At 49.5% G+C, this 24,051-nt stretch overlaps 8 protein-coding genes across 8 annotated transcripts; 4 read left to right on the top strand and 4 right to left on the bottom strand.

Annotated features, from left to right (window-relative positions):
* Window positions 1-1,076: 1,076 nt before the first annotated feature.
* On the bottom strand, window positions 1,077-3,269 carry GIQ15_02609 (C6 finger domain-containing protein; the record flags this gene model as incomplete). Its single annotated transcript, XM_033550026.1, has 2 exons — window positions 1,077-2,345; window positions 2,436-3,269. 2 exons carry the CDS (start codon window positions 3,267-3,269, stop codon window positions 1,077-1,079), a joined length of 2,103 nt encoding a protein of 700 aa, XP_033407187.1.
* A 3,395-nt stretch (window positions 3,270-6,664) lies between these two features.
* On the top strand, window positions 6,665-8,822 carry GIQ15_02608 (G2/mitotic-specific cyclin-3; the record flags this gene model as incomplete). Its single annotated transcript, XM_033550025.1, has 4 exons — window positions 6,665-6,676; window positions 6,785-7,915; window positions 7,971-8,510; window positions 8,568-8,822. The coding sequence occupies 4 exons, from the start codon at window positions 6,665-6,667 to the stop codon at window positions 8,820-8,822; spliced, it is 1,938 nt and encodes a 645-aa protein (XP_033407186.1).
* A 561-nt stretch (window positions 8,823-9,383) lies between these two features.
* GIQ15_02607 (aprataxin-like protein) lies at window positions 9,384-10,236 on the bottom strand (the record flags this gene model as incomplete). Its single annotated transcript, XM_033550024.1, has 2 exons — window positions 9,384-10,123; window positions 10,176-10,236. 2 exons carry the CDS (start codon window positions 10,234-10,236, stop codon window positions 9,384-9,386), a joined length of 801 nt encoding a protein of 266 aa, XP_033407185.1.
* A 1,085-nt stretch (window positions 10,237-11,321) lies between these two features.
* Window positions 11,322-12,433, bottom strand: GIQ15_02606 (uncharacterized protein; the record flags this gene model as incomplete). The annotated part of the gene is made up of 2 exons (XM_033550023.1): window positions 11,322-11,837; window positions 11,903-12,433. The coding sequence occupies 2 exons, from the start codon at window positions 12,431-12,433 to the stop codon at window positions 11,322-11,324; spliced, it is 1,047 nt and encodes a 348-aa protein (XP_033407184.1).
* Window positions 12,434-15,264: 2,831 nt separating this feature from the next.
* Window positions 15,265-17,360, top strand: GIQ15_02605 (translation initiation factor 4B; the record flags this gene model as incomplete). The annotated part of the gene is made up of 6 exons (XM_033550022.1): window positions 15,265-15,268; window positions 15,369-15,425; window positions 15,498-15,542; window positions 15,682-15,765; window positions 15,821-16,102; window positions 16,171-17,360. 6 exons carry the CDS (start codon window positions 15,265-15,267, stop codon window positions 17,358-17,360), a joined length of 1,662 nt encoding a protein of 553 aa, XP_033407183.1.
* Window positions 17,361-19,246: 1,886 nt separating this feature from the next.
* GIQ15_02604 (uncharacterized protein) lies at window positions 19,247-20,177 on the top strand (the record flags this gene model as incomplete). Its single annotated transcript, XM_033550021.1, has 2 exons — window positions 19,247-19,478; window positions 19,537-20,177. The coding sequence occupies 2 exons, from the start codon at window positions 19,247-19,249 to the stop codon at window positions 20,175-20,177; spliced, it is 873 nt and encodes a 290-aa protein (XP_033407182.1).
* Window positions 20,178-20,794: 617 nt separating this feature from the next.
* Window positions 20,795-21,639, top strand: GIQ15_02603 (60S ribosomal protein L32; the record flags this gene model as incomplete). The annotated part of the gene is made up of 4 exons (XM_033550020.1): window positions 20,795-20,834; window positions 21,037-21,161; window positions 21,308-21,429; window positions 21,531-21,639. 4 exons carry the CDS (start codon window positions 20,795-20,797, stop codon window positions 21,637-21,639), a joined length of 396 nt encoding a protein of 131 aa, XP_033407181.1.
* Window positions 21,640-22,095: 456 nt separating this feature from the next.
* Window positions 22,096-23,757, bottom strand: GIQ15_02602 (pseudouridine synthase; the record flags this gene model as incomplete). Its single annotated transcript, XM_033550019.1, has 2 exons — window positions 22,096-23,439; window positions 23,695-23,757. 2 exons carry the CDS (start codon window positions 23,755-23,757, stop codon window positions 22,096-22,098), a joined length of 1,407 nt encoding a protein of 468 aa, XP_033407180.1.
* Between the last annotated feature and the right edge of the window lie 294 nt (window positions 23,758-24,051).

Here is a 24,051-nt window from a genome sequence, read left to right as displayed (position 1 = left end):
CGCTCTGGCAATCATCCAGCATGTTTGCGACAAAGTCATAAAAATAATCTGAGGTTTAACGCAGTCATTTATGCGGTGTAATTTTCAGCTGTATTCCGAATACTGTACCCACCAAAAATGATGTCTTGGCACAATATTCCTATTGTATCATTACGCAAAATTACCGGCTATTGAAGTCGCAACTTTTGCTCTATAGAGAGAAATCGACAATAGAGAAAAAAGAGCATTTATATTCAGACGTCCATTGATTCTATTAAATAAACTAACTAAAAAGGCTAAGTTAGTCAATTGGGCAGTGGCAGAGTGTCACAACATAGCGGCAGAGGACAAGACAGGCCAGAAGCAATTTTTTGTTTTCAAATACATCAGTAGAAGCAGAATGCAGCTGGCAAACATACTACACAGAAGCAGGGCACGAGAGAAAGAGGGACTCAGCTCAAGGCAACTTGGAGAGGCTCCATGGACAGGGTCAAAGCAAACAGAAGCGGAAGGAAAAGGGAAAATATAAGATCAATATAGAGATTAAACAAGACAATAGACAGCCGAATAGGTACATGTTGAAAAGGAGCGAAATAAGGAAAATGTAAATGCAGCACAAAAAACAAAAACTCACAGCGCCTTTGATGTTAATGAAAGTCACAAGAGGCATAAGGAAAATAATGGCCAGATGATACTTGAAGCTGGTAAGCATGGTAAACGACTAGGTAAACCAGGAGCTAGGGACAGTAAAAGCAGAACATCGAGGCGAACATACAAGAAAGCCACCCATAAAAGAAAAAAAAAGGAAGTCTAATAGTGATGATAATTTGATGTTAAAAACTCCTTGGTTGTTGATTTGGTTGTTGCAGATATAAACACAAGTCGTAAGTATAACCGAAACTCGAAAGCAAAATGCGTTAGCGACGAAGGATATGTGCCTGCACAAAGGACGATACCCGATCCCATTGCCTGTGGCAGTGGTTGCTCTAGGAAAGAAACAGCTGAAACAATGATACTTCATTCGCCGGGGGTGGAAGACGGTCGATGTCGATGGCACGAGGAAGAGGGCATGCACTCTCATAAAGATATCGTAGCGATCAACGCTTCCGTTTCTTACTCTTATCAGGCGCAGCTGACGTAGTAGACGAGACCGTAGACTGTGCGACAGTAACTGGCGGCTCTTGGGAATTGGTTATCCCAACAGAAAGGTCCTTCTTCACGGAAACGCCCATGTGGCGCCCATATCGGCCCTTGCGACCATTATTCTCGTCCTCGCTGATACATCCCTCGATGCCGATGCCAGCATCCTTGCATCTCTGGCAGGGGCGCTGGCGATCGCAGCCCTTCTTGCTCTTACGGCATCTCTGGCAGCGAGGCTTGGTAGACAGATCCTCTTCGTCGACGGCCAATTGGTTGTGGAAGTTCACTCCTCCTTGTTGCGCGGTAGCTGGAAGTAATGGTGGCGGCACTGGTTTAGCGGCACTGGTGGGGGCCTGTTTACCCTTGCGAGATGCAGAGGTAGGGCGATTCTTCGCATTGCGGTTTGCCTTGGCCGTAGAGCCGTGTTTAGAGCCAGGCGCTTTGGTCGAGGCTACGGTTGCTGTTGCGCTGGCCGATTTCCTCGAACGCTTAGTTCGGGAGGCTTGTGCCTCATAAAGGGGGTCGTCGTCATATTCACTCTTGATGTTGTCATGAGACGCCATGTGTTGATACTCCCCGTCAATATCATCGCTGGTTGGGTCACTGCTTTCACAGCTGGGAAGAATCTCGTCTAATGACTTGTGCTTCCTCATCAAACCTGGCAGCGAGGCGCTGGATTCGCGACGTTCCCTGATTTTAGTTGGGAGGTCACCTTCGTCTCCGCTGGCATCTGAGATATCGGTGGTTGCGCCGGTGGATGAGGGAGCGTCTGCGATTCCACTGAAGGCATCATCGACGGTGGATGTAGAGTTACGACCGTGCGAGAAGTTAGATGTGTCTCCGAGTCTGATCAATTGCATTGCGACATCTTCATCTGAGATGCAGCTAGCAATGGTTGGATCAGGGGTGGGCAAGATGCCATGGCCGTTGACTGGGGTTGCGTAATGCACCGCAGAGTTAGAATTGGTGCGGTTACGTAGCCTATGACCATGCTGTGGTACGGTAGGGGTTGCGTATGGGTTATTCCCGCTGCCATTTTGGAGGGAATGCAACTTCTCGTGATGTCCAAAGCTCTGAGGAGAGGCGAGCGCTTGGTAGCCGCTGAATGCGTTCTGGTTTGGCCTTGCGAATGGCGAAGCATCGAGGGCAAGAGAGCGTCGCTGTGGAGAGATGGAGGATGCCGAAGTCGTCCGGGGCACTTGAGGAGGAGCAAACAAAGGAAGCTCCTAGAGTAGGGAATAGAAAAGCGTTAATATCAATTCCCAAGCAATGATGGCAACCCTAAGACATGCGAGGTGTCTTGGGGCGATACTTACCGAGCTCTCGAACTTTGGGCGCTTCCTTCTCCCATCCTGTAGAATATTCTCCATACTAATATCGGCGCTCCCAAAATGGTCACTCTTGGTCCTTCTTGTGCCATTCACTGAGCTCTGGCCGCCATCGCTGTCGCTGCAGGGCATATGTGCGTCATCATGGAAGCTTCCGTGTGTGCTTGAGCCACGGCTCTTGACACCGGCGCGGGAGGATTTCTGCCTGGAGGCGCTTCGGCGACCTCGAGCAGGAGGGGAGACGCTTCGCTTTCCGGCAGCAGCGCGAGAGGTAGGGCGGGATAGGGATTGACCGTAACCTAATGTTTGGTTGGGCTGAGGAGGTGGCATCGAGAATGGTTCTCCCAATGTAGGGCGTGGATAGCCATCCATTGGGGAGACGGCGTAGTACGACGGCGGCGAGTGTTGATCGGGGTAGTGATGGTTCGGTATCACACGGACATAGACTGTCATACTGTTCTTGAGGTTTTCATACCGTGCAATGAGGGTGTTGCCGTCCTGATCCTCGAAGCTGACGCCGCTGGCCGTTCCTTCGTAGATGCCGTAGAAGTTTTTGACGGTGGTGACGATTGAGTCTGTGGTGTCATGCGGGAAGATCTGGACCCTCATGGGGATGCGGGCTCGCATTTTCGAGGTTTCGTCAAGCAGGAGTTCAAAGGCAACATGCTTTGGGGATGGGTTTGAGGGAGAGCCATGCTTGACCTGGCGGTCAACCTGATGGTCGTCATGGTATGTCTGAGCCTCGGCGACCGGGTTGCCAGTTCCTGACCCCTCGCAGTCATGAGCCGAAGGCTGCATTCTCACCCGTTGTTCCTGAGGCATTTCCGATGGATTCTGACCTCGAACAGCTGGGTTATAGCTCCGTCGTTGGCGCAGTGAGTGTGCGACGATGGACCTTGATAGGGGCACCAAATTTCACTTTGTCTCATCCACGAGTATGGGAGATGGCAAAGAATATGGTCTCAGGGGGTGGAATATCGAGTGTACAATCTGACCAGGCGGTCAGGTTTGTCTGTATTGTGATGATGTTGGAGGTATCCGTGTTGATTTATGGGTGTGGAAATTTCTTAGTATAAGCGGTGGAAGACGATTGACCCTGCAAACTCGCCAAAGGGAGGTCAGCACCTTGAAAAGAGTCAAAAGCAGTAGAGAAGGGATGATTGTATCCCGACATGTATGTATCGTGCAGAAGCAGCCCTCAGGACAGGCAGACAAAGGCTGGTTGTGTTGTTCTGATAGAGAGGAAACATGGCCAGACCGCAAGCAGAACGGCAGGGCAGTCGGAAGTATGAAATCGCACCCAGGGACATACCTCTACTTGAAGAAGACGATGAGGGCTGAATCGCAAGAGCCGAACGAGTCTCCTCGGGGTGTCAGGCTCGCCACGATGAGTGCTGATGGTGGTGGTCGATGGCCTGGGGGCGCTGTGTGATGTCTGGGTCCTGTCACAGAATGGGGATCAGCGGCAGGTTCTAGATAGACGGTCTGCCAGGCAGGCAGGAGGGCAAGGCGAGAGGGAGCACCTACTAGGCCATTATCCGGGGGCAGACGGGCAACGATAGAAGTGTTGGTGTTGAGTCGAGGACGAGGACGATGGGGCGAGGGAGAAGGTGAGCGAAGGAGAGCGATGTGGATGTTGCGAACGAACGGTGGAGGAGGTTTCACCACCACAGCCCAGGTCTAGCTTTGCTACTTGTATGAATATGAAGAACACTTTTAAACCGCTGAACCGGCGCTGAAACTGTCGGCTCTGAAGATATTTACAGAGAACTACGCTCCCTCGACTCACTCTACTCATGCGATCCGGATGGCAGCCCAAAGTCAGAATACTCGGTCAGGATATATATGCGCAAACTAAGGCACGAGGCCCAATTACACCTCATGATACTAATGCGCTCTGCGCTGTTATTCTGATACTCTATATATCTGGAACTGTTCCTCCCCCCAAGGTCCGCTGGTCCTATGTTTCCATCTCGAGTCGGTGGGAATTGTTCCTTCGAACCGCTCCGTATCAAATGGACCAGCCCGAAAGTATATGAACTGGCGCCGGGGAAAGTTATGGTCTGTTTCTTCCTCCCGGCGAGCAAGAGGCAGCACCCTTCGTTAATCCTGCATGGAAGAGACCTGTAACTTAAATGCGCCTAGGATTGGGTCCATTTGCCATGTCTTTGCGACGATCCACCCGATTCTGCAGCTTGGGTTGGCCACGCTCATCACAGCGGCACACTGCGCACACCGGGGGGGGGTGTATGTACAGGTAGTTTTTGATCCGCAAGGGCAGGACGGATTTCAATGCGTTGTTAAAACACATGTACAGGATCCGGCGTGTCGATGGGCCCTTTCTCCCCCCCCCTTTCGGAGAAACCAAACCAAGCAGGCAAGCAACCAAAGCTGTCTCTTCTGGAGGGCAGGGATGGAGCAGGAAAAGAGGAGTCGGGAAGGTTTCTGAAGAGTAACCCGAGCGATCGAGGAACAGGCAGGGCGGCCCTTCGTTCCCTGACGTGGCCGCAGCAGGAGGAGGGAGCTGAAATAATAAGCAACAACCCAATAATAAATAACAGCCAACCAACGGCGGTCAATAGTTTCATGTTTGCCGGTTCGCCTGCTCTCCGCTGGCCGTGCTCGACGATAGTCAAGATAGATTCCATGGCATCGTGGTGGCGCCGGCGATCTGGCGAGGCCTGTTATAAAAGTGACTGTCTCATGCGCCGCGACTCGACCTCCTGCGTTCGACCTTCAGCGCAAAAGTATACGACAGACAGACGCTGGGTCTGATTCATGACGGCAGAGAGCGGCCCAACAGGACTCCAACGTGGTCGTTTAATATGAGATATCGCATGCTCCTCGCCTTGCGCCTTGCGCCTTGCGATCGCAGGAACGGACCCCGTATAATGCACCATCGCTAACTCCCGCGCAATGCATCAATCGCTAATCGCATCTATCCCTTCTATTATTATTACTGCTGCTGTTGACACTGGCGATGATATTGATACTGATGATGTGATACTGGATGCGACATACAACCGCGGACGTGAGGCCTGAGCGACTGCAGAGCCGGTGGCACCATGGCTCAAGCGATGAATGCGACAACAATAGGCTAGAGCAGGCGATTAGATGCATGTTTGTTGAAAAAAAGTGAAACCCGCTTGGCCCTCGCAAGTCCTGCGATCGCGGGCTCGGAACATTGTGCGCTGCGATGGATCCTGTGACCGAAGAAGAAACCTGAACCTGTGGCTCGTTTCTTCCGTCCTGCCTGCGCCGCGGAGACCTGGGCCTCAGGACAACGCACAAGACGGCCGCCGATGTCAGGGCGACGGCTATGGCGATGCGATGCCGACGTCGACGTCAACTGTTGCGACAGCCTTCTCGTCGCATCGTCCCGGTCAGTTGTTACCAGTCAAGTCGCTGCCGGGGACAGGCCGCCCGTAGCTCGCCTCTCTCTTCTCCTCTTCTCCTCTTCTCCTTCTACCTCCTTCTGTTCTTATATCTTCTTCTTCTCCTCTGTATCGCTTCCTCGTTGTCGCAAAGTGAAATGGACAAGTCCTCGTCACGTGCTTTGGCGTCTCAGCGTGTTTCCCGACACGTAAATCCGGCCGCCATCTCGAACTTCCACCGCCGGCCACCACCCAATTTTTCTGGGGGTAAAAAGGGCGCCAACCCTGTCGCGTAACCTGTAGCAACTGCCAGATAAAATGTGATATCTGTAACCCTCGCCATTGTGCTGTAAAGTCGCAAAATGCCTTCTGGACGCTCGCTGGGAAGACGCGAAGTCGCGCCGGAGTCCATGACGTAATCGTGCCAAGACTCTCGTTGCTAAGCAAGGCTCGTCTCGGGCGCTAACCGCATGCGGACTAGCTTTGTTTATTTCTTCCTTCCATCAACAAGAAAAGAAAGATAGAAAGCAACAACAAGCAGAGAGATAAATAAACAAGCCGCAGAGAGACACTCCCTCCCTCCTCGGCCTCAGGAGCACACATCGGACGTGGTGGCAGACCGGACGAGGACACATCCCCAGGACTCCCCCCTTATTCTTCTCCTTCATGGCTCTGCGCGAGTGATACTCTCTCACCGACGTCTCAAAGTGAGAAGCTGCTGGAACGGTCATCTAGATCTGACATTATCAACCCATTTATCCAGTATCGATATAGACCCGGTTAGGATAGCTGGACAGTAAGGGATTAAAACTCTCTTGCTCGTCTTGTCTACATCTCGTCACCATGGACGCAAAGGTACCTCCCTGCCAGCCCCTTAAGTGACCGTCGAGATACCGATGCCCCTCAGCATGCCCGTTGATACATCCATTGTATGTTCTCTCACTGACAATGACCCCGTAATAGCCACAGAGACCGGCTCGCACAATTCGTGGCCGAGTTGACGAGAACATGATAGCATTCAACCGTGCTGGCAAGACCATCCATCATCGCAACAAATCTACACCTGCGTTATCAACTCTCGCCAACAATGCAGTGAACAAGGAGCCCACCAGACGAGCAGCGTTTGGAGATGTCAGCAACACCGTGAATTCCCTTCGTTCTGCCAAGGATGACTCTTCCCTGCCGTCCAAGGATACCATCAAGATCGCAGAGAAGCCTCTCTGTCTCGCGCGTCCGGCCCAGCGCCCTATTCACTCTCTAGGCGCGAAATCGACCGTGAATAGCATTGCCAACGCGGATTCCGGTATAAAGGCGCCCGTCGAGAAGCCACAGGCCAAAAAGAATCACACCAAACGCAGCAATGCCGTATTCAAAGATCCAGTCCTGCAGTCGGTCGTCGAGGAGCCATTAGCAGTCCCAGTCAAGCAGCAGCAGCAGAAGGCTTCGAATATACACGCTTCGGTAAATGAAAAGACAACGGATTCATCTAAAGAACCGGAGAAGCCATTGAAAGACGCGACTGATGCGCCAAAAGCTGTCGTCAAGGAGTCTATCCCCGCTCCAGCCGCGACTACGACTACGACTACAACTACCACGGTCAGTACAATCGTTGAAGAGCCCGCGACCAAGGAAGCCGTGGCCAAGCCGGCCGTCGAAACTGGATCCCGTGTGTCTGGCAACGCCAATGAGATGGCAAAGCCTAAGCAGGTTGCTCGTGTCTCCAGCGAGAGCGTCATCAGGGCTCCAAGACCATTGACTAAACGTCCAAGCGATGCCACCGTCTCGTCGCGCAAATACGATTATTCACTGGCCCAATCTGAACCAGAGGAGTACTGGGAAGAGGATGAAGAGGACAACTACGATGAGGATGGCTATGCTACAGCCCGATCATGTCGCTCCCGTGATAATACCACTGGAGGCGCGACCATGGTGCTATATCCCAAGGTGAGCCAGCAGGCCCGTCAGGAGCTAGCCCTCGCAAAGCAGATTGTGGACAGTTCCACTTCCATCGACGAGTACGAAGAGGAGTTCCGGGATACCACTATGGTAGCTGAGTATGGAGATGAAATATTTCAGTACCTACGGGAGCTTGAGGTATGTTGTCTTTGTGTGAATTGACCAATGAACCGTATGCTAATGCGACTTCCAGTTAAAACTACTGCCCAATGCCCATTACATGGACAACCAGGCAGAGATCCAGTGGTCAATGCGCTCCGTCTTGATGGACTGGCTGGTCCAGGTTCACCATCGATTCTCCCTTCTTCCCGAGACCCTCTTCCTCTGTGTCAACTACATCGATCGCTTCCTCTCTTGCAAGATTGTCTCTTTGGGCAAGCTGCAGCTCGTTGGCGCCACTGCTATCTTTATCGCTGCCAAGTATGAAGAGATCAACTGCCCTTCCGTCCAAGAGATCGTGTACATGGTGGACAATGGATACACGGTCGATGAGATCCTCAAGGCCGAAAGATTCATGCTTAGCATGCTCCAGTTCGAGCTTGGATGGCCTGGCCCAATGAGTTTCCTTCGTCGAATCAGCAAGGCTGACGACTATGACCTGGAGACACGTACGCTCGCCAAGTACTTCCTCGAACTCACGATTATGGACGAACGATTCGTCGGTACACCTCCTAGTTTCACTGCCGCAGGAGCTCATTGCTTGGCGAGAATGATGCTGAGAAAGGGAGATTGGGTATGTTTTTTCCTACCACACTCTTCTTGTTTACACCTACTAATCATTTATGTCCAGACTCCCGCTCACGTCTACCATTCGAACTATACCTATGGCCAGCTTCATCAATTGATAACGCTCATTCTTGAATGCTGCGAGTCGCCACAGCAACACCACCTCGCCATCTACGAGAAATACGCCGACCGAAGATTCAAGCGTGCATCAGTCTTTGTCGAGAACGAAATGCTTAGCGGCTACCGCCTCTCTGAGGTTCACGAAGGTTCCAGCCTTTGGTCCATGCTAGATCGCCGGGCCAGCTCTAAGCGGTTGTGAAGGAGGGGGGTATATCTTTTCTCATTCACCCACCCCTGCCTTTCACCAACCTCAACTTCAACCCCCTTTAGACGGTCAAGAAATCTCACGATCTTAACGACCACGCAATCAAACTGTGGGCTGTTTTCCGGCGTTTCTGATATTAAGCCGGGGCGTCTCCCACATTTTGTTTCGCACTTTTTACTTCTATTCTTGTTTCATGTTGCCTAACTACACTCCTTATACCCATTTCACTTACTTTTTTTTCTTCACTATGCTTTAAGCAATGGCCGTCCAGTCCACCGATTTGTCTCATTCTTCCGTCCAGGAGCTTTCGCTGGCCGTTCTTACAAAATCCTTTTTCTTTTTTGGTATGGAGCTCCGGAGTCAAAAGGCGCAGGCGGTTTATTATCTTTTCTTCCTCTTCTCGTCCTTATTTGTCAAGTTGTTTGGCGCAGATAGGGCTTTAATCTTTTAACTATGGGGGTAATAAGGTGCATTAATCAATTTCTCTTTATTTTAAATATTCTTCTTCTCCTGCATACCGTGCTATATGGTAAGAAGTAAAAAAGAGTGAGTTAACTAGATACGCTTCCAGTCCTCAAATTCTTCCTCCAAATGCGCCTTCAGCTGGGTGAACTTGTTCCCAAAATTGCGCTCACACCTCCAACATTTTAAATCTGACTTCAAATACCCTTCTCTATCAGGATGCCTGCGCTCATCGTCCTCCGCCAGCGGGAAATCATCAATACTAACAAAAAACGGCGTAGAGAAGCTATTGTAATGTTTCCTATGCCGTATACAAGCGCCACATCTATCGACAGAAATAATATGAACATGCAAATGGTTCATCGACGGATGCGCATGGATCCCACACATTATCTCCTTCTCCCAGTCTCTTCCCCCCGGAAGCTCGTCCGGCGCCGGATCCGCATCAAGCGCCTCACTCCTCGCCTGGTCTAGAGCCGAGAATCTACCGAATTTCCGCCGCAGTTCAGACGCAGCTTGTTTCCGTACCTTGCTAGCTTCGGCCCGTACGCTTTTGAGAAACTCCGCGTCCTCGAAGGCGTCGAAGGGGTGTTGGAAGAATTTGGTAGGGTCTCGGGGTAGAAGGAGTAGGTGAATGGCGGATTTGGGGTAGAGGTCGTTTATTATCACGAAATCGTCCGAGTGGGAGATTACTGTTGATTGGGAGAAGGATTCGGGAGCTTCGATGTATGCGTCTAGGCCGTTGCGGTTTTTGAACGGTTTAAGGCGAGATGGCTTGGGCTCGATGGGCGAGGATGCAGCTCGCTTCGGCCTGGGGGTCATTAATTCGGTGACTATGGGTGTTATCAGCTTGGTAGCCTTGGTGGCGGTTCTAGAGAGTAATACAGGCATTCTTCCCCTGTTTATTATCTTTTGACCCTTCGGTGTTTGTGATTTCTTCTGCCATGTTCAAAGTATAGAGATCGTAGTTTGCTGTACTGATTATCTAGGTGGTGGCTGTAAGACGGAGAGACATTATAGACGTTAAGATGAGTTTTATCATTTCGGGCTTGGCACCTACGATATATATCAGAGACCGACGTCCCGCGTACTAACTTGACGATGTCTTCGCTCTTTCGAATCGGACAGGGCCTTCAGGGCAGGTTAGGAAAATACACAATCGCCAGACATATCCGAGATACCGTTTGGCTGGCATGGTAAGCATCCAAAATTAGGTCGTCGCATATATCCTGGCTTGTGTCTCTGCTAGCAATCAAGCCAAAGAGACTGTCATTATTAAGAGCGTTCAGGGTCATCCACGCGTGGAGAATGAGTTAGATATCCTCAAACGCTTTCAGGGGAGGACTTCGTTAGAATCGCTGACAGGAATATAGATGTTAAACCGGATAATATCTTTGTGAATTACAAAGAGGGATCCTTGGACGACAGAGTACGGTTCTCAAAAATACGGCTTGGGGATCTTGGTGGCTCTTGTCATGTTGATTCGAAATGGGCAAAGTCAGGCACTCCGCTGGGAGCACCAATGTGGCGCAGCCCTGAAATGATCATGGAAACCCCCTGGGGCACCCCGGCTGATATCTGGTCATTTGGAGCTGTGGTAAGCTTTCCTCATAATTCCACCACAGACATATGGTATTAATTTTTCGTTTAGCTAGTAAGTCTTATCTATGGCAGTAATTTCAACTTGTTCGACCATACCGTCGTACCATACAACCATGAGAATATAGCCTAGAGGTTCTGAAACAATAATTCCGCTACTTTGGTCCGTGGCCAGGTAAGTATGAGGAAATTGCAAGTCCTGAGACTGTGCACGCCATTATGTGGATAATGCAGGAGATCCCCAATCCAGGCACTACGCCGTTGTCAATGATAACACAGAAGGAGGTTTGTGACGAAGATAAAGAGTTTATCCTAGGGATCATCAAGGTGGACTGGAGGGATAGGCCAACAGCCAGGGAGTTGTTAGAAAACAAGTGGTTTAAGGAGGCCGAGGAATAATTGTATAATTCTACCAAGCAAACCGGCAATCGTCTAGTTCCGCCCAGCACTGTTGCGCTCAATATCAACCACCGGCGAAACTGGCTTCCCTGTCCTGAACAGAGAACGAATGTTCTCAAAGCATTCCTTTCCAGCTCGTCGAATTGCCAAGTCCGTCAAACCTGCTAGATGAGGCTGAATAATGACTTTGTCGCTAGTCTTGAAGTAAGGGTTTATGTTCGGTTCTCCATCAAAGACGTCGAGGCCTGCTCGAGTTATTTTCCCACTTTCAAGGGCTTCAATCAAACTTTTCTCATCCACAATTGCCCCCCTAGCCGTATTAATGAGATAAGCGCCATTTTTCATTGCTGCGAACTCCTTTGGGCCGATCAACCCTCTGGTCTTCTCGGTTAATGGACAGCAAATGGAGATTGCGTCGGACACCGCGAGCATATCGTGTAAGGAGGCGTAGTAGGTTACCCCATACTCGGACTCAACATCTGCTGGCAGCTGAGTTCGACTATAATATACGACCTTGATATTAAACACTGCAGCCTTCTTAGCTAGGTACTGTAAGAAGAAACTCTTTATTAGCACCCATACTATCTCCCTAGATTTGATGTGAGCCCACCAACCTTTCCAATTGCCCCTAATCCCACGATACCTAATGTAGACCCGGAGGGATCATGGGTCGGGTTAAGATTATTTCTCCAAGTCCCTGCTCTCGCACTCTGTTCTGCATTTGTGGTGTTCCTAAACACAGCCAGGAGTAAGAATAGGGCCATGTCAGCGGTAGGTTCCGCAAAGCCATCGAGGGTATTTGCCAGCCACATGCCCTGCTTCGTAATCCAATCTACATCGAACATATTATAGCCTGAAGTAATGGTCGAAATAATTTTGCAGCTCGGTAGCAACGGGGAGAAAATATCTTCGTCGAATGGATAATATGGTAGGCCACCCGGCCCTGCGATGAAGGCATCTATCGGGCCATATTTTTTGATGTTTTCTTGTAGCAACCCCTTGACGTCTTCTCGAGTACATTTATCGACCGTGTATAAGTCAAACTCCTGCTGGAATTCTGCAAGATACTCGGCTCCCACATGCTCGACTGAACCTAGACTGAACACGCGAGGCTTCTTCCTCGATTCTATTGGCATGGAAGTCATCGTAAAATCTTGTGTTGGGGTATTGGATATTGGATTAGGACTTTTGCTCAGAACGACCATTGCGGAGTTCAAACATGTTAAAATAAAATATCAAGCCTAGGTTGTCGACATGATACCCACGCCACAACCACGCCCTTTAGGAATCCGTGATGTAGCCCCTCGTATAATCTGGGATAAAACACGTAATGTAACTCTTAACAGTAGTTGCCGCCCATCCGATTAACCTTTCGGGCGAGTCCCGTTGACGTTATCTCCGCAAGCCTCCGAAACGGCTGGTCTGAACATAGGGGGAGATGAGCGAGAAGGCATATTTATGAAGGCTTAAAATCATGTCCTTGTTAACTAAACATCTAGAAACGCGCTGAAATATACCATCTTACAAAATATTATACAAATCCGAAAAAAAAGATATACGCGAAAGAAGGAAAAGAAAGCCAAACTATTATACTCTATCCATTAATCCTTCTTTTCGCTACCAGACTCCCGGAGTGCTTTTAACTTGTCGTCAATTAATGCAATTTCCACATCAACGCTAAGAATCTTCTCATCCAGCATACTTTTATACTGTTCGTCGGACAAGTTTCTGATCGGAATCCATCGAGAGTCTGCCATCCGTTCAGCCCACGTCCTTGTAGACGAAGGTTCTGACTGTAGCCGTATGTGGCGCTCTTCAAGTTTATTGTAGGAATATTGCCCAACGAGTCCAAGTACAGAACATACGACGAGCCCAGGGATGAAGCGACGATCTATATGTCATGTTAATATCAGGGCTGGCTTATGGCAGATCTGCTGTGATCTTGCTAGTAGAATGCCATGGTTTTATATATGGAATACGTACTAACTGCCCAGTTAACCGCTCCTCCGGCTAAACCGCTGGACGCCACGCTTGCATAGATGCGCTCTCTCGGGGTTGCATTGTCTTCATATTTAACTCGGAGAATATTGCTCCTCAACCCTGTTGAAGTTTTGGTTAATATAAATGGTTATCATCATAAGGGTTAAGCATGCTGAGTCGCAGGGGGAGGGATCTTACACCAAAACGAGCTGCCAAACGCAAACCAGTAAACGCCGGTGGATATAGATTTAATCACAGGGTGATGCGCTCTAAGCACTCCAGATACACCTCCATAGAGAAGACCGCAGGTACCTGGATCACACCGAGTATGTTAGATCCATTGGGACCATCCCCATTATAGACGTCGTAAGTCAGGGATAAGAGAGTACATACCACTCAAAGCACCAGCTTGCAGAATTGGAGGCACTGCCACAGGAGTGTGAGATGTACTCGATCCATCCTTTCTACTCATCCTGCATGCATTGTATGGATGGCCTGCTCCTATCAAGTCCAATGTTTGTTCTCTGCCAAATCAGATTGCTGAGGCGGTTGATATTTCGCTTAGTCATGATTTTCTACTAGATCGTGATTGGATAGTGGACTTGTTCAGTTTCATTGATCGTTTTGCATCTCAAAGGCTGCAAGCTGCTTCGAATCCATACTATTTCTAAGTGAACACCCTCTTGATCTTTCTTTATAAGAGAGGCAGGGCTAAGTAAGAAAATTGTTTAAGCCCTTAGTTCTGCTTTGTTCTTATCCTCGATCTAGTCTCACTTCCTGCAACAATCCGATAGTAGTTCCCATCTATAAATCCTTCCTTCTCATCAACTTCTCGGCCCAAACTGAGCTCTTTGCTATACTGTTATACATTGGGTGTTGGGCAATATTCAATCTGATGCCCTCCAAGGATGTGGTGAAAATAAGGTTTCCTGATTTCGGAGCCAAGCCCTGATCTGATAAGATAAGATCGCCCTTCTCCATACCTAGGTAGGTAGGTACGGAGTAGACGTGAACGGATGGGGTTAAAGAGAGCCATCTCGTTTATATCTATATACCTCTCTATCATGTGGACGTAATCAGTGATGATAATATGAGACTGAGTTCTAAGTTAACAGTTTCCTTTATTTTGTGAAAACTCTCACCAGCAGTACACTAGTGGTGGTTACTAAAATGGAGCACTCAGTGAACAACCTTGGAAGCCAGAAGATAATGAACAAGTTGAGAGAAACTGTAGAACCAGCTGGCTTCTCCTTTCACTATCAACAAGACTTAATTACTTTGAAAGGAGGTTAACTCGTTACAAAGCGTAGGCGGGGTCAACCGAGGGCCTGCACACGACTTGGGTTATATAAAGATGGCTGACCAACTAGCATCTTAGCTAGGGAATCTGCGCACCTATCAGACAGGTCAGCCTGATACGACTTGCTTTTTCCAAGTAAGGGGTTCCAGCGGTGGCGATTAAGCACTTCACATGAACAGAGTAGCACCTGCTCAGAGTTTACCTTCAGCGGTGTATCGTCACAGACTCGGGGATCCTCGACCGTACTCAGTTGTCAATATGCATAGATACTGTAGTAGTACTTGATATATGTATACTTACTCTATCCCTTCTATCCTTCTATCCTTCTATCCCTCTATCCTTCTATCCTTCTATCCCTCTATCCTTCTATCCTTCTATCGTATTTATTCGTGTTTATCAACCCTAGAAGTAGAGCTTACATAAGCATCCTCAAAATGCAGCACTCTGATTGGCTGGCTCCTCTGCACGCACTCAGGCTGACTTTTCTCCCCTAGCGTCATCGTCAAAATTTATCGTTTGACTAAAAGACACTGTTCACTCTCTGATCTTCACGTCCAGTTCTTGACCGACAGGATCACACCACAGTCTCCAGAAACCGCCTACACTGCTGCTGCTTAGGGATTTACTTATCCATAGGCTTCTTTCAGGCTACGAGAGTAACGCGCACCGCCTTCGCGCGTTCTATCAATCGCAATCATGGGTTGGTCAACTTCCCCATCCACTCCACCTTGCACACTGCGAGCCCCCCGCCAGCAGGCAAGGATAAAGGGGATTTATGTCGCTGACCATGATGATTTTAGCTCCTGCAAAGTCGAAAGCCCAGAAGATGTCCATTGGGACTTTTCTGGCAGATGAGAGTGAGTTCTCGAGACTCGGGGGGAGAGAGTGGGAGGGTCGAAGGTAGCGACTTTGCTAACATTACAAAAAAGGCTACGGCTCTTGGGCTGATGAGATGGAGGATAATCCTATCCCATGTAAGTGATACGCCTTTCATCCCTTGTCTATCAACCTGTGCTGTCAAGATCGGTTCTTACCTTTTTTTTCGATGCAGCTGGTAAGCATGCCACCTTAATATCAAACTCAAGTCGGTCCTAATATAAATGTGAAAAATAGTGCCCTCTTACGCATCCCGCTCTGGCTATGGCGGAGATCGCAACACGTTCGGAACGTCCGGCGGTTACACTCAGGAGCATGCTGGTATGGATAACTCAGAGTTCCTAGTTCCTGCCTGGATAACTAACAGAAGTTAAAGACCGCGGCTACTCCGTGAGAGAAGAACTCCCCATGCCAACCCAGCCACCGTACACCGCCCACATCGGTAACCTTTCCTTTGAGGCCACCCAGGCCGATATCCAGGAGCTCTTTGCTGAGTGCGAGGTAACCAGCGTTCGCGTTGTGGAGGATAAGCTTACCGGAGCCCCCAAAGGGTTCGGTTACGTTGAATTTGCCTCAGTTGATGGTCTCAAGAAGGCACTCACATTCCAGGGTACCTCTCTTCAAGGAAGAAATATTCGAGTCAGCATCGCGGAACCTCGTACGTCTTTTCTCGTCTTTAACCTACAGCTGATTTCACCCAAACAGTCGTGACTAACGCCCGCATAGCCAAGGACCGACATGACACCAGAGACTTCAGTGATTGGACCCGAAAGGGACCCCTGCCTGACCTCCCAGGCCAACGACGTGTATCAGACCGACCCAGCTTCGGTGGTGGCCGCAACTTCGATGCCGGCTCTGACGCCGGAAGCGAGCGTGGTGGCCGACGTGGCTACGAACAGGCCAACGACGGTAGATCGCGCGACTTCTCTAACTGGGAGAGAAAAGGCCCTCTTTCTCCTAGCTTGCAAAACGCTTCCGTCGCGAGGGAAGGTCGCCCACAGAGCAAGGATGGTTCTCAGTTCCGCAGAGCCTCTCCCGCGTGGGGTGAAGGCCGTTCACAGGATGGCTCTCGACCACCCCGCCGCGAGTTTACCGAACGTCCCGTCCCCGAAAGAGCCCCAACTGCACCAGAGCTCGATAACCAATGGAGAGCAAGAATGCGACCAGATGCTCCCGCTCAACCTGCTGCTCCTGCGCAGCCAGAAACTCCCGTTGAACCAACAACTCCAACTGCAGCTGCCGGTGCTGCCCCTGGATCGAGGCCAAGACTCAACCTGCAGAAGAGGACGATCCCAGAAACAGAGGCAACTGCAGCTCCCCCAGTCGCCGCTGAGACCAAAGCTAGTATCTTCGGAGGTGCCAAACCTATCGACACTGCTGCTAGAGAAAAGGAAGTCGCAGAGAAGAGGGAATTGGCTATACAACAGAAGAGAGAAGCCGATGAGAAGGCCAAGGCTGAGCGCATAGAGAAGCAAAAGGCCGAGAAGGCTGCTAGGGAGGAGGCTGAAAAAGCAGAGGCCAATGGAGCCAAGGAAGAGGCCACAGAAGCCGGAAAGCCTGTTGAGATTCTTAGGCGCGAGGAAGCCGGTGAAGAGAGGACTCCCGCTGAAGGAGGAGAAGCTAGCCAGACCGAAGGCCAAAAGACGGAAGCTGGTCAAGAGAAGAGCCGCCCGCAACTGGCAAGCCGTACGAGCAGTGGCTGGCGCAATGGCAGCGGAAGAGGCCGTGGGGGTCCACCTCACAGCCGAGGAGGATCTCGCAGTACCTCTCACCGTGGCCCTCCTGGACAAGGCCCATCAGCAGATGCTTCACCAGCATCTCCCGCAACCCCCGACGAAGATGGATGGAGCACTGTCAGCGCGAAGCAGAAGAATGCCCGCCGCGGCAACCCATACAACCGTGGCCAGGCCTCTTAAATGCTCTCCCTTTAAAAATCCTATTTTGACAGAAGCCTACCTTAGAGGTTACAATCCTGGCCGGAATACGGGATGTGGTGTCAACTTGGCCTAGATTTCTTTTTCCGCCTGCTGAACATCACACCGGCTCATGTATCCTGCAACTCTTTCCTCCATCGCCTTCCCCGACCTCTCTCTCTATCTCTGCCTTAACGAGCGAATACATACACGTCTCTCAATGTTCCTGGAATGATGACGCAACGTCTTCCTTACATAACGGATTTTATTTGGCATCCATTACTTTCCCTTTTTCCCCCTTTCTCCAAACTCCGTTTCCGTCCTTGTTTCCTTTTCTTGGCTAATGTGATATGAAAGAAGAGTGGGATTTGCCCTTCATCGCACCCGGTCGTCTTGCAACATATTCTCTCGGCCCTTTTTACATCCTGTTTTCCATGGGGGAAAAAACGATTTTTCTTCACGTTGTTACGCCATGCCATTCCAAAAACGTCAAACGGTTCCTTGTCTTGTCCTTTCTTGTCCGCATTTCTATTTTATTGCTATGTGAATTCCAGCGTTTTGACTGAGACGGAGACCAAGGCAGCAGGTTTTGTTCATCGGTTCCCATGCACCCGTACCCTTCGCATGAAGCTTTTTTTCTCTCGAGGACCTGGGCATCCTATCTTTGCTGGTGTCACTACGCTGGTGTTTAGGATCAAACCACGACCTGGATCTTAACTAGGGGTACTCCATCTCAACTCCTCGCTCTTACGATGCCTGTCATCTCGATAGAAACATTTCAACCGCAACATTGCTGGCGTTGAGGGTTCGTTTTCGTCCCCTGAAAGAAGCTTGGTCCCATACTCAGCTCTGCAGCTTTCCGTTGTTCGTCTTCATTTAGCATTTGAGCTTGCATTTGAGATGACTCTATCAGAACAGCTGTTTCCCCTTTTCACGAGTCTTTCGTTTCTACCTGGAAGCTGCCTCTGCAAATATCTGTTTTGAGACCAGAGGCTTCTCCTTGGTCCAAGATTGCGCAAGCTTGTAACTAACGCCTTTCTCACGAGTCTGATCAGCTTTTTCCTTCACACGCTTTGTCTTTTCCTCTAAAATTAGCTGTACTTTCCTATCAGAATCTACTTTTTTCTTTTTTCTCTTCTAGTGCACCATCTCTCTCTCTTCGCCTTGGGAAAATGGTTTCCGGCCGCTTTTTAATACTTGAAAGTAGGATAGAGGAGTTCGTTAATGCTTTTTTCATACTATATCTTTCAGCTCAGTAAATTCTGCATATCTACCACCACCTCATAACATATAAAAATAGCACAAAGTCACCTTCTCTGCACCGTTACCTGTCAACGAAACATCCTCCCTGGCGTGTTTGGTACTATTGAAGCTAGTTTTCTTTGTATTTCCCCTGATTCGCCGGGGTTCGATGGCGAGAGCGCGGCGACTGTTATCATCGCAACGTCAAGCCGCCGTCGCAGTCGACCGTCGTTTCAGCAGACAGATAAAACACCCTCTAGTGCTCGACATATCTCTTCCTGTGTCCACGAACTCCGTTTCGAGGGATAAAAAGTGGCGCCAGGATAAACGTTTGGTGTTTGTCCAGACCACACGACCATGCATAGTGTGGCTTTTTTAGCCTCTGTCACCACACGTTTCGGAAAGTAAAGCGCTTGTCCCAGCTGCATTGTGCCTGCTGATGATCTGTCTTGCAGTCGAGTTGACAATATCCCCAGACGCAAATCGAATATCGACTCCAGCTCCATCAGTATACGGCGACGGATTGCTGATTACCTGGATCCCCCTGTTGTGTCTTGTTCGCATGCCCTAGCTGGCGGCTATGCGACTTCTAGACGGACTTCAACGATATATGACTCTGGAGAAACGATCTTTTAGAACATAAGCATATGTCTGCTGCAGCAGTTTCGACTACGATTATTGAGTCGCGTACTTCAACCGCTTCCGTCGTGGGAGCCAGTGACTATCACAATACCCAGAGCCTGTCCAACGGAGGCTGCCCAAGATGTGGGTTCGAAGGCGCGTATCAAGAGCAACAACAGAAGGTGATAGCTCAGCAGAGACGGATAGAAGAGTTGGAGGCGCAGACTAGGCTTTTGACCGAAAAGGCTGCTCTATCTGGTACGTTTATTACTATCTATATTCCCATAATAGAACGAAGCTGATTCTCTACTTCTAGCTGAGAAACTAGCCGACTACGAAGATGGGCTACAGTCCGGACGCACCAAATCGCAAGGAACCATCTCTACCTCGCCGTCAAAGCCGGTGGCCGTTCCAGCGTCGCATTCATCTTCAGACCAGCAGGCGCAGTCTCGGCCGCCCTCTTCCCCTCCACAGCAACAGACTAGACTGGCAACCCTCGCCTCTTATCTCCCCTACGGCCGACGAACCAGCAGCAATGCCGGCGCTTCTCAGTCTCGTCAATCCGTATCCTCAAACTCACTCCCACAGTCATCATCATCATCCTCTTCTCCTCCACCACCGAACAAAAAGGCCATATATTCCACCATAAACCCGTTCTCTGACTCCGCGCAGCACCCGTCAAGTTTCCTCCAAGGCGCGCTGGATCGCGAGCAGGCCCTTCGGAAAGAGGCAGAATCACGACTCACCCAAGCAAACTCCGAACTTGAAGAGTTGAGTGCTGAGCTATTCATGCGGGCGAACGAGATGGTGGCAACCGAACGAAGGGAGAGAGCGAAACTCGAGGAGCGTGTTCAGGTGCTGGAGCGACGCGACAAGGAGAAGCGAAAGAGGCTGGAACGGTTGGAGAAGGCGGTCGAGCGAGTTGAGCGGGTGAAGGGTCTCATTGGCAGCCCGTAATTCCCAGCCCTGTTCAACCACTGTCCGCGACTTTGAACTGCTTCTTATATGACCGTTATGCGACATGCTTCTTTGTCAATCCCCCGCTGTATCCTCTCAGCTGCATACTTTCCTACTAATTTTTGTCTCCATGCTGGCGTGATAGATGCGCTATTCAGGATAGTATCACTGCATTTTCTTTTGATGGGCCAACGGAAGACTGGCGTCTGGGTATTCTGGCGTTTGATTATTGATATCTCATACTGGTGCTTTGTCCGTTCCTCCTTTCCTAATCAAGACTTTATTATGTCATCTAGTTCTGAACATGTGACCTGTTCTTACTAAGCGTATAAAGTAGGGCTTTTAGTCAGCAACCCTAACCATTTTCCTCCACTCGCTTAGAAGCAAGCGCGCTAATCCACAACGGGAAGTGCGACCTGGAAAAGCATCTGGAACTGCGGGCATCGTCAAATTCTCTCCTCGACGACGACATTATCGAAGAATCACCACCCAACAAGTAGCTTCGGGACCCCGTAACATCCGTCAAGGTGCGTTCCTCCTCGAGCCTGGCATCACAGATGGCCGTGTTGCGTCCTCTCAGTCGGGTTGTTTGAGCTAACATATCCTTTGCCTATCAGATGGTCGCCGCAAAGAAGCATGTCGCGATTGTGAAGAAGCGTATGTCTACCTCAATCCTCCTCTAGTTGGCCCCAGCCTTCGAATCGACTCGTCGTTACTCGAAATCCCGCCGGTTCTGCGCTGAACATAAGTGCATGGGTTGCTTTATTGCGTGGGACACGGCTATTTTTGCCGCTGGATGGAAAAAACTCGAAGAATACGGAACGAGATGAGCTGATTGAATTTTGTTATGGGAATACAGACAAGAACCGCTTCAACCGACACCAGTCGGATATGTTTATGCGTGTTGGTGCTTCATGGCGCAAACCAAAGGGTATTGACAACCGTGTCCGCCGACGATTCTCCGGCCAGGCTGCTATGCCAAAAGTACGTTATATCTACCGTCAGCCCTGTGATGTCGAAATACACGGAGATAAGGAACCAGTCGAGCAACAGTGCTACGAATTGGCGACTCAAATCTTAGTGTTGGACTGAGTGGAATGTCATACTGATGCATGGTCGACTTTGAACAGATTGGTTACGGTAGCAACAAGAAGACCCGCCACATGATCCCATCCGGACACAAAGTGTTCCTCGTCCAGAACCCCAAGGACGTTGAGCTATTGCTCATGCACAACCGCACATACGCTGCTGAGTACGTTGCCCAAAGTCCAGTCTCCTAGACGTCTTGTTCCTAGCTGGAAACAACCCAACGCATCTATCCTCGATCATATCTAATTACTCTTTAACTATTAGGATCGGCCACGCCGTCTCTTCCGCGAAACGAGTTGACATCATCGCCAAGGCTAAGGCTCTCGGTGTCAAGGTCACGAACGCTAAGGGCAGACTAACGACTGAATCGTAAACGGTTTCTTGATTATTCGTTTGTTTGCTGGGCGGTTGGGGAGAACTGGGTGTTGTCATGAACCTCTTAATCTTCGTCCTTGTTCTACATTAGGGAACGTGGTTTTCCTATCAGGGTTGGGTTAGACGAATAAAAAAAATGAATAAATTACCCGATTCTCAAACAAATAGGTTCCACTGCAGAGGAAGATACGTCAGCCCACCCTCAACGGAGATGCATGGAGGGAGTTGACCTAGATTTCCATATGATGTTGACGGAACATGCTACGTAATGTACTAGTTTCGTCCCCTGATGTCAAGGCGCGGTTGTTCATCGCCATAGTTTTTCAACCAACATATATAAAACGAATGTTCTATGTTTACGCTTTCCATGAATAGTTCTAAATATTTTGCTAATAATTGTCTATATGCATGGAAATCTTCAATTGGACTTATATATGAAGGCCTAAAACAATGTCTAGGCAGTAGCAGCAGCCAGGTCGGCATTCGAGCTTTCCTGCGCTAGCTTTGTCAGGTTGAGGGTTCCCAGCCCTTGTACCAAAGCTGTTTCATCATCTTCCATCATGCCCTTCCCAATAACCACGGCGCCATCTTTATCTTCAACCCATTCCGGCGCAACCTTTGGCCCATCAACGCCATCAGGAGGCATCGCCCAGCTGGGCATTTGGCTCTTATATTTCCATCTGCCAGTAAGGTCTGAATACGCAACAGCATGGAGGAATATACCCAATTCATGCACGCCGGGATCAGAGTATAATTCAGTCCCACATATGTCGCAGTGTTCCCCATTCATTTTCTCGCCTTTCCGCCTTAGATAGTCGTTTATCATAACGTCATGCTCGCGTGCTAGTAGTTCGTTGACCACGTTAGGGTCACCGCCATTGGTAACACGCTCAGGTGGAGGAGTTTGGAATGTTTGGTAGCTAAGGGAATCGGCTGGTTCAGTTTTGCCCATACGTGACAGTCGAGCAATTATCTCTTCGTCATTCTCGCCTGTGCTCTCGGATTTGCCCAAGTTAGTACCGAAGACACGACGGTTCGAGTATATAGGATCATTTGTGATTGGATGACCAAGGAATTGAAGATGAACACGGATTTGGTGAGTTCGTCCAGTGAGTGGGAGACAGTGGACAATACTGTAGCCCTCGTCAATATCAGCAGGCGGCGGCGGAGGCGTGGCAGCTCTGACTTCAGGATTTGGTGAGGTAGCACTCTCCACATCTGCACCAGTGGATGGGGTTGCGTCAGGCTTATCGGCCTTCTTCACGGGTGGGTAGTATGCCACTCGGCGGAATTTCGTTGTAGCTTCTTTTCCTGAAGCTCTAACGCGATTCAAACCAAGCACTGGACTAACTTTGAGCATGGGTTGATCGCATAGCACGACTCCATCTGGGAAATAGCCCTTTACTCGCGCAATGTATTCTTTCTGCACAGTTCGTGCCCGTAGTGATTCAGCCATCTCTTCCGCAGCCTTGGGATGCTTCCCAATAAACATGATACCAGAAGTCAGCCTATCCAGCCTGTTGCATGGAAGTGGGTTCCAGCCATGACCGCGTTCCGCCCGCATCATCTCAACAACAGAATTGTAATTATATCTTCCTGCCGGATGGACTGGTATGCCAGCGGGCTTGTCGATAACGATAATATCATCGTCTTCGTGGACTATCTTTATCGGAAGGCTAGTCACTGGAGGTTCATGTCTGTGTAATGTATGCGAAACAATCTGGCCATTTTTTATTATGCTGTCGACTGTAGCCGGTTCGCCGTCAATAGTAATGCTACCACTCTCAATGGCCTCCCGCTATAAGAAATCAGTTAGTTCGGATTTGATTTAACTAATGGGGAAGATAGGTTTTATAAAAAGGCAGCGGGCAACACGAACGTAATATTCCTTTGGTCGGTCTCGAAACTCCGTAGTAAAAATTTTTAACAGGTTCTTTCCCCGCCATCTCTCCTTACAATAAGTATTATAAGTGAAGTGGTATGGAGCTACGCGTAGCAACCCTCTTTCAAGATAGTATGGTCGAGGCCAAGGATCGCACGGCGTAATAGCAACCTCAGGGGGCTCTTTAAAGGCCTCAGGCTTCGGTTTGGCTTCCTCGACAACTGTTAGAGCCATAACGGGGGGTTCAGGGCCACGCCGCAGTAGGTTGGCGAGGATACGTAGCGAGAACGCCAGGGGTAGCTATTAAACAAACAACAGGCTAAAAAAACTAATAAGATCTAGCGCAGATAGGGAATGTCTTAAAAAAACAAGCAAACACGGGTAAATATATCGTGAACTTCTCTTCCAATATCTTTTTTATCTTTTTCAGTTTTGAAGCTTTTCGCGTTATCTTTATCTATCATGTGACTTTTCTATGCTTATTAAGCTGATCTATATTATATAATCGATCTTATCTGATAAGAACGA

Source organism: Arthroderma uncinatum, assembly GCF_011692745.1.
Source record: "Arthroderma uncinatum strain CBS 119779 chromosome Unknown scaffold2, whole genome shotgun sequence".
In the NCBI taxonomy this organism is placed as follows: Eukaryota; Fungi; Ascomycota; class Eurotiomycetes; order Onygenales; family Arthrodermataceae; genus Arthroderma; species Arthroderma uncinatum.
Note: the sequence above shows the minus strand (reverse complement) of the source record. Positions and strands in the feature narration are given on the sequence as shown.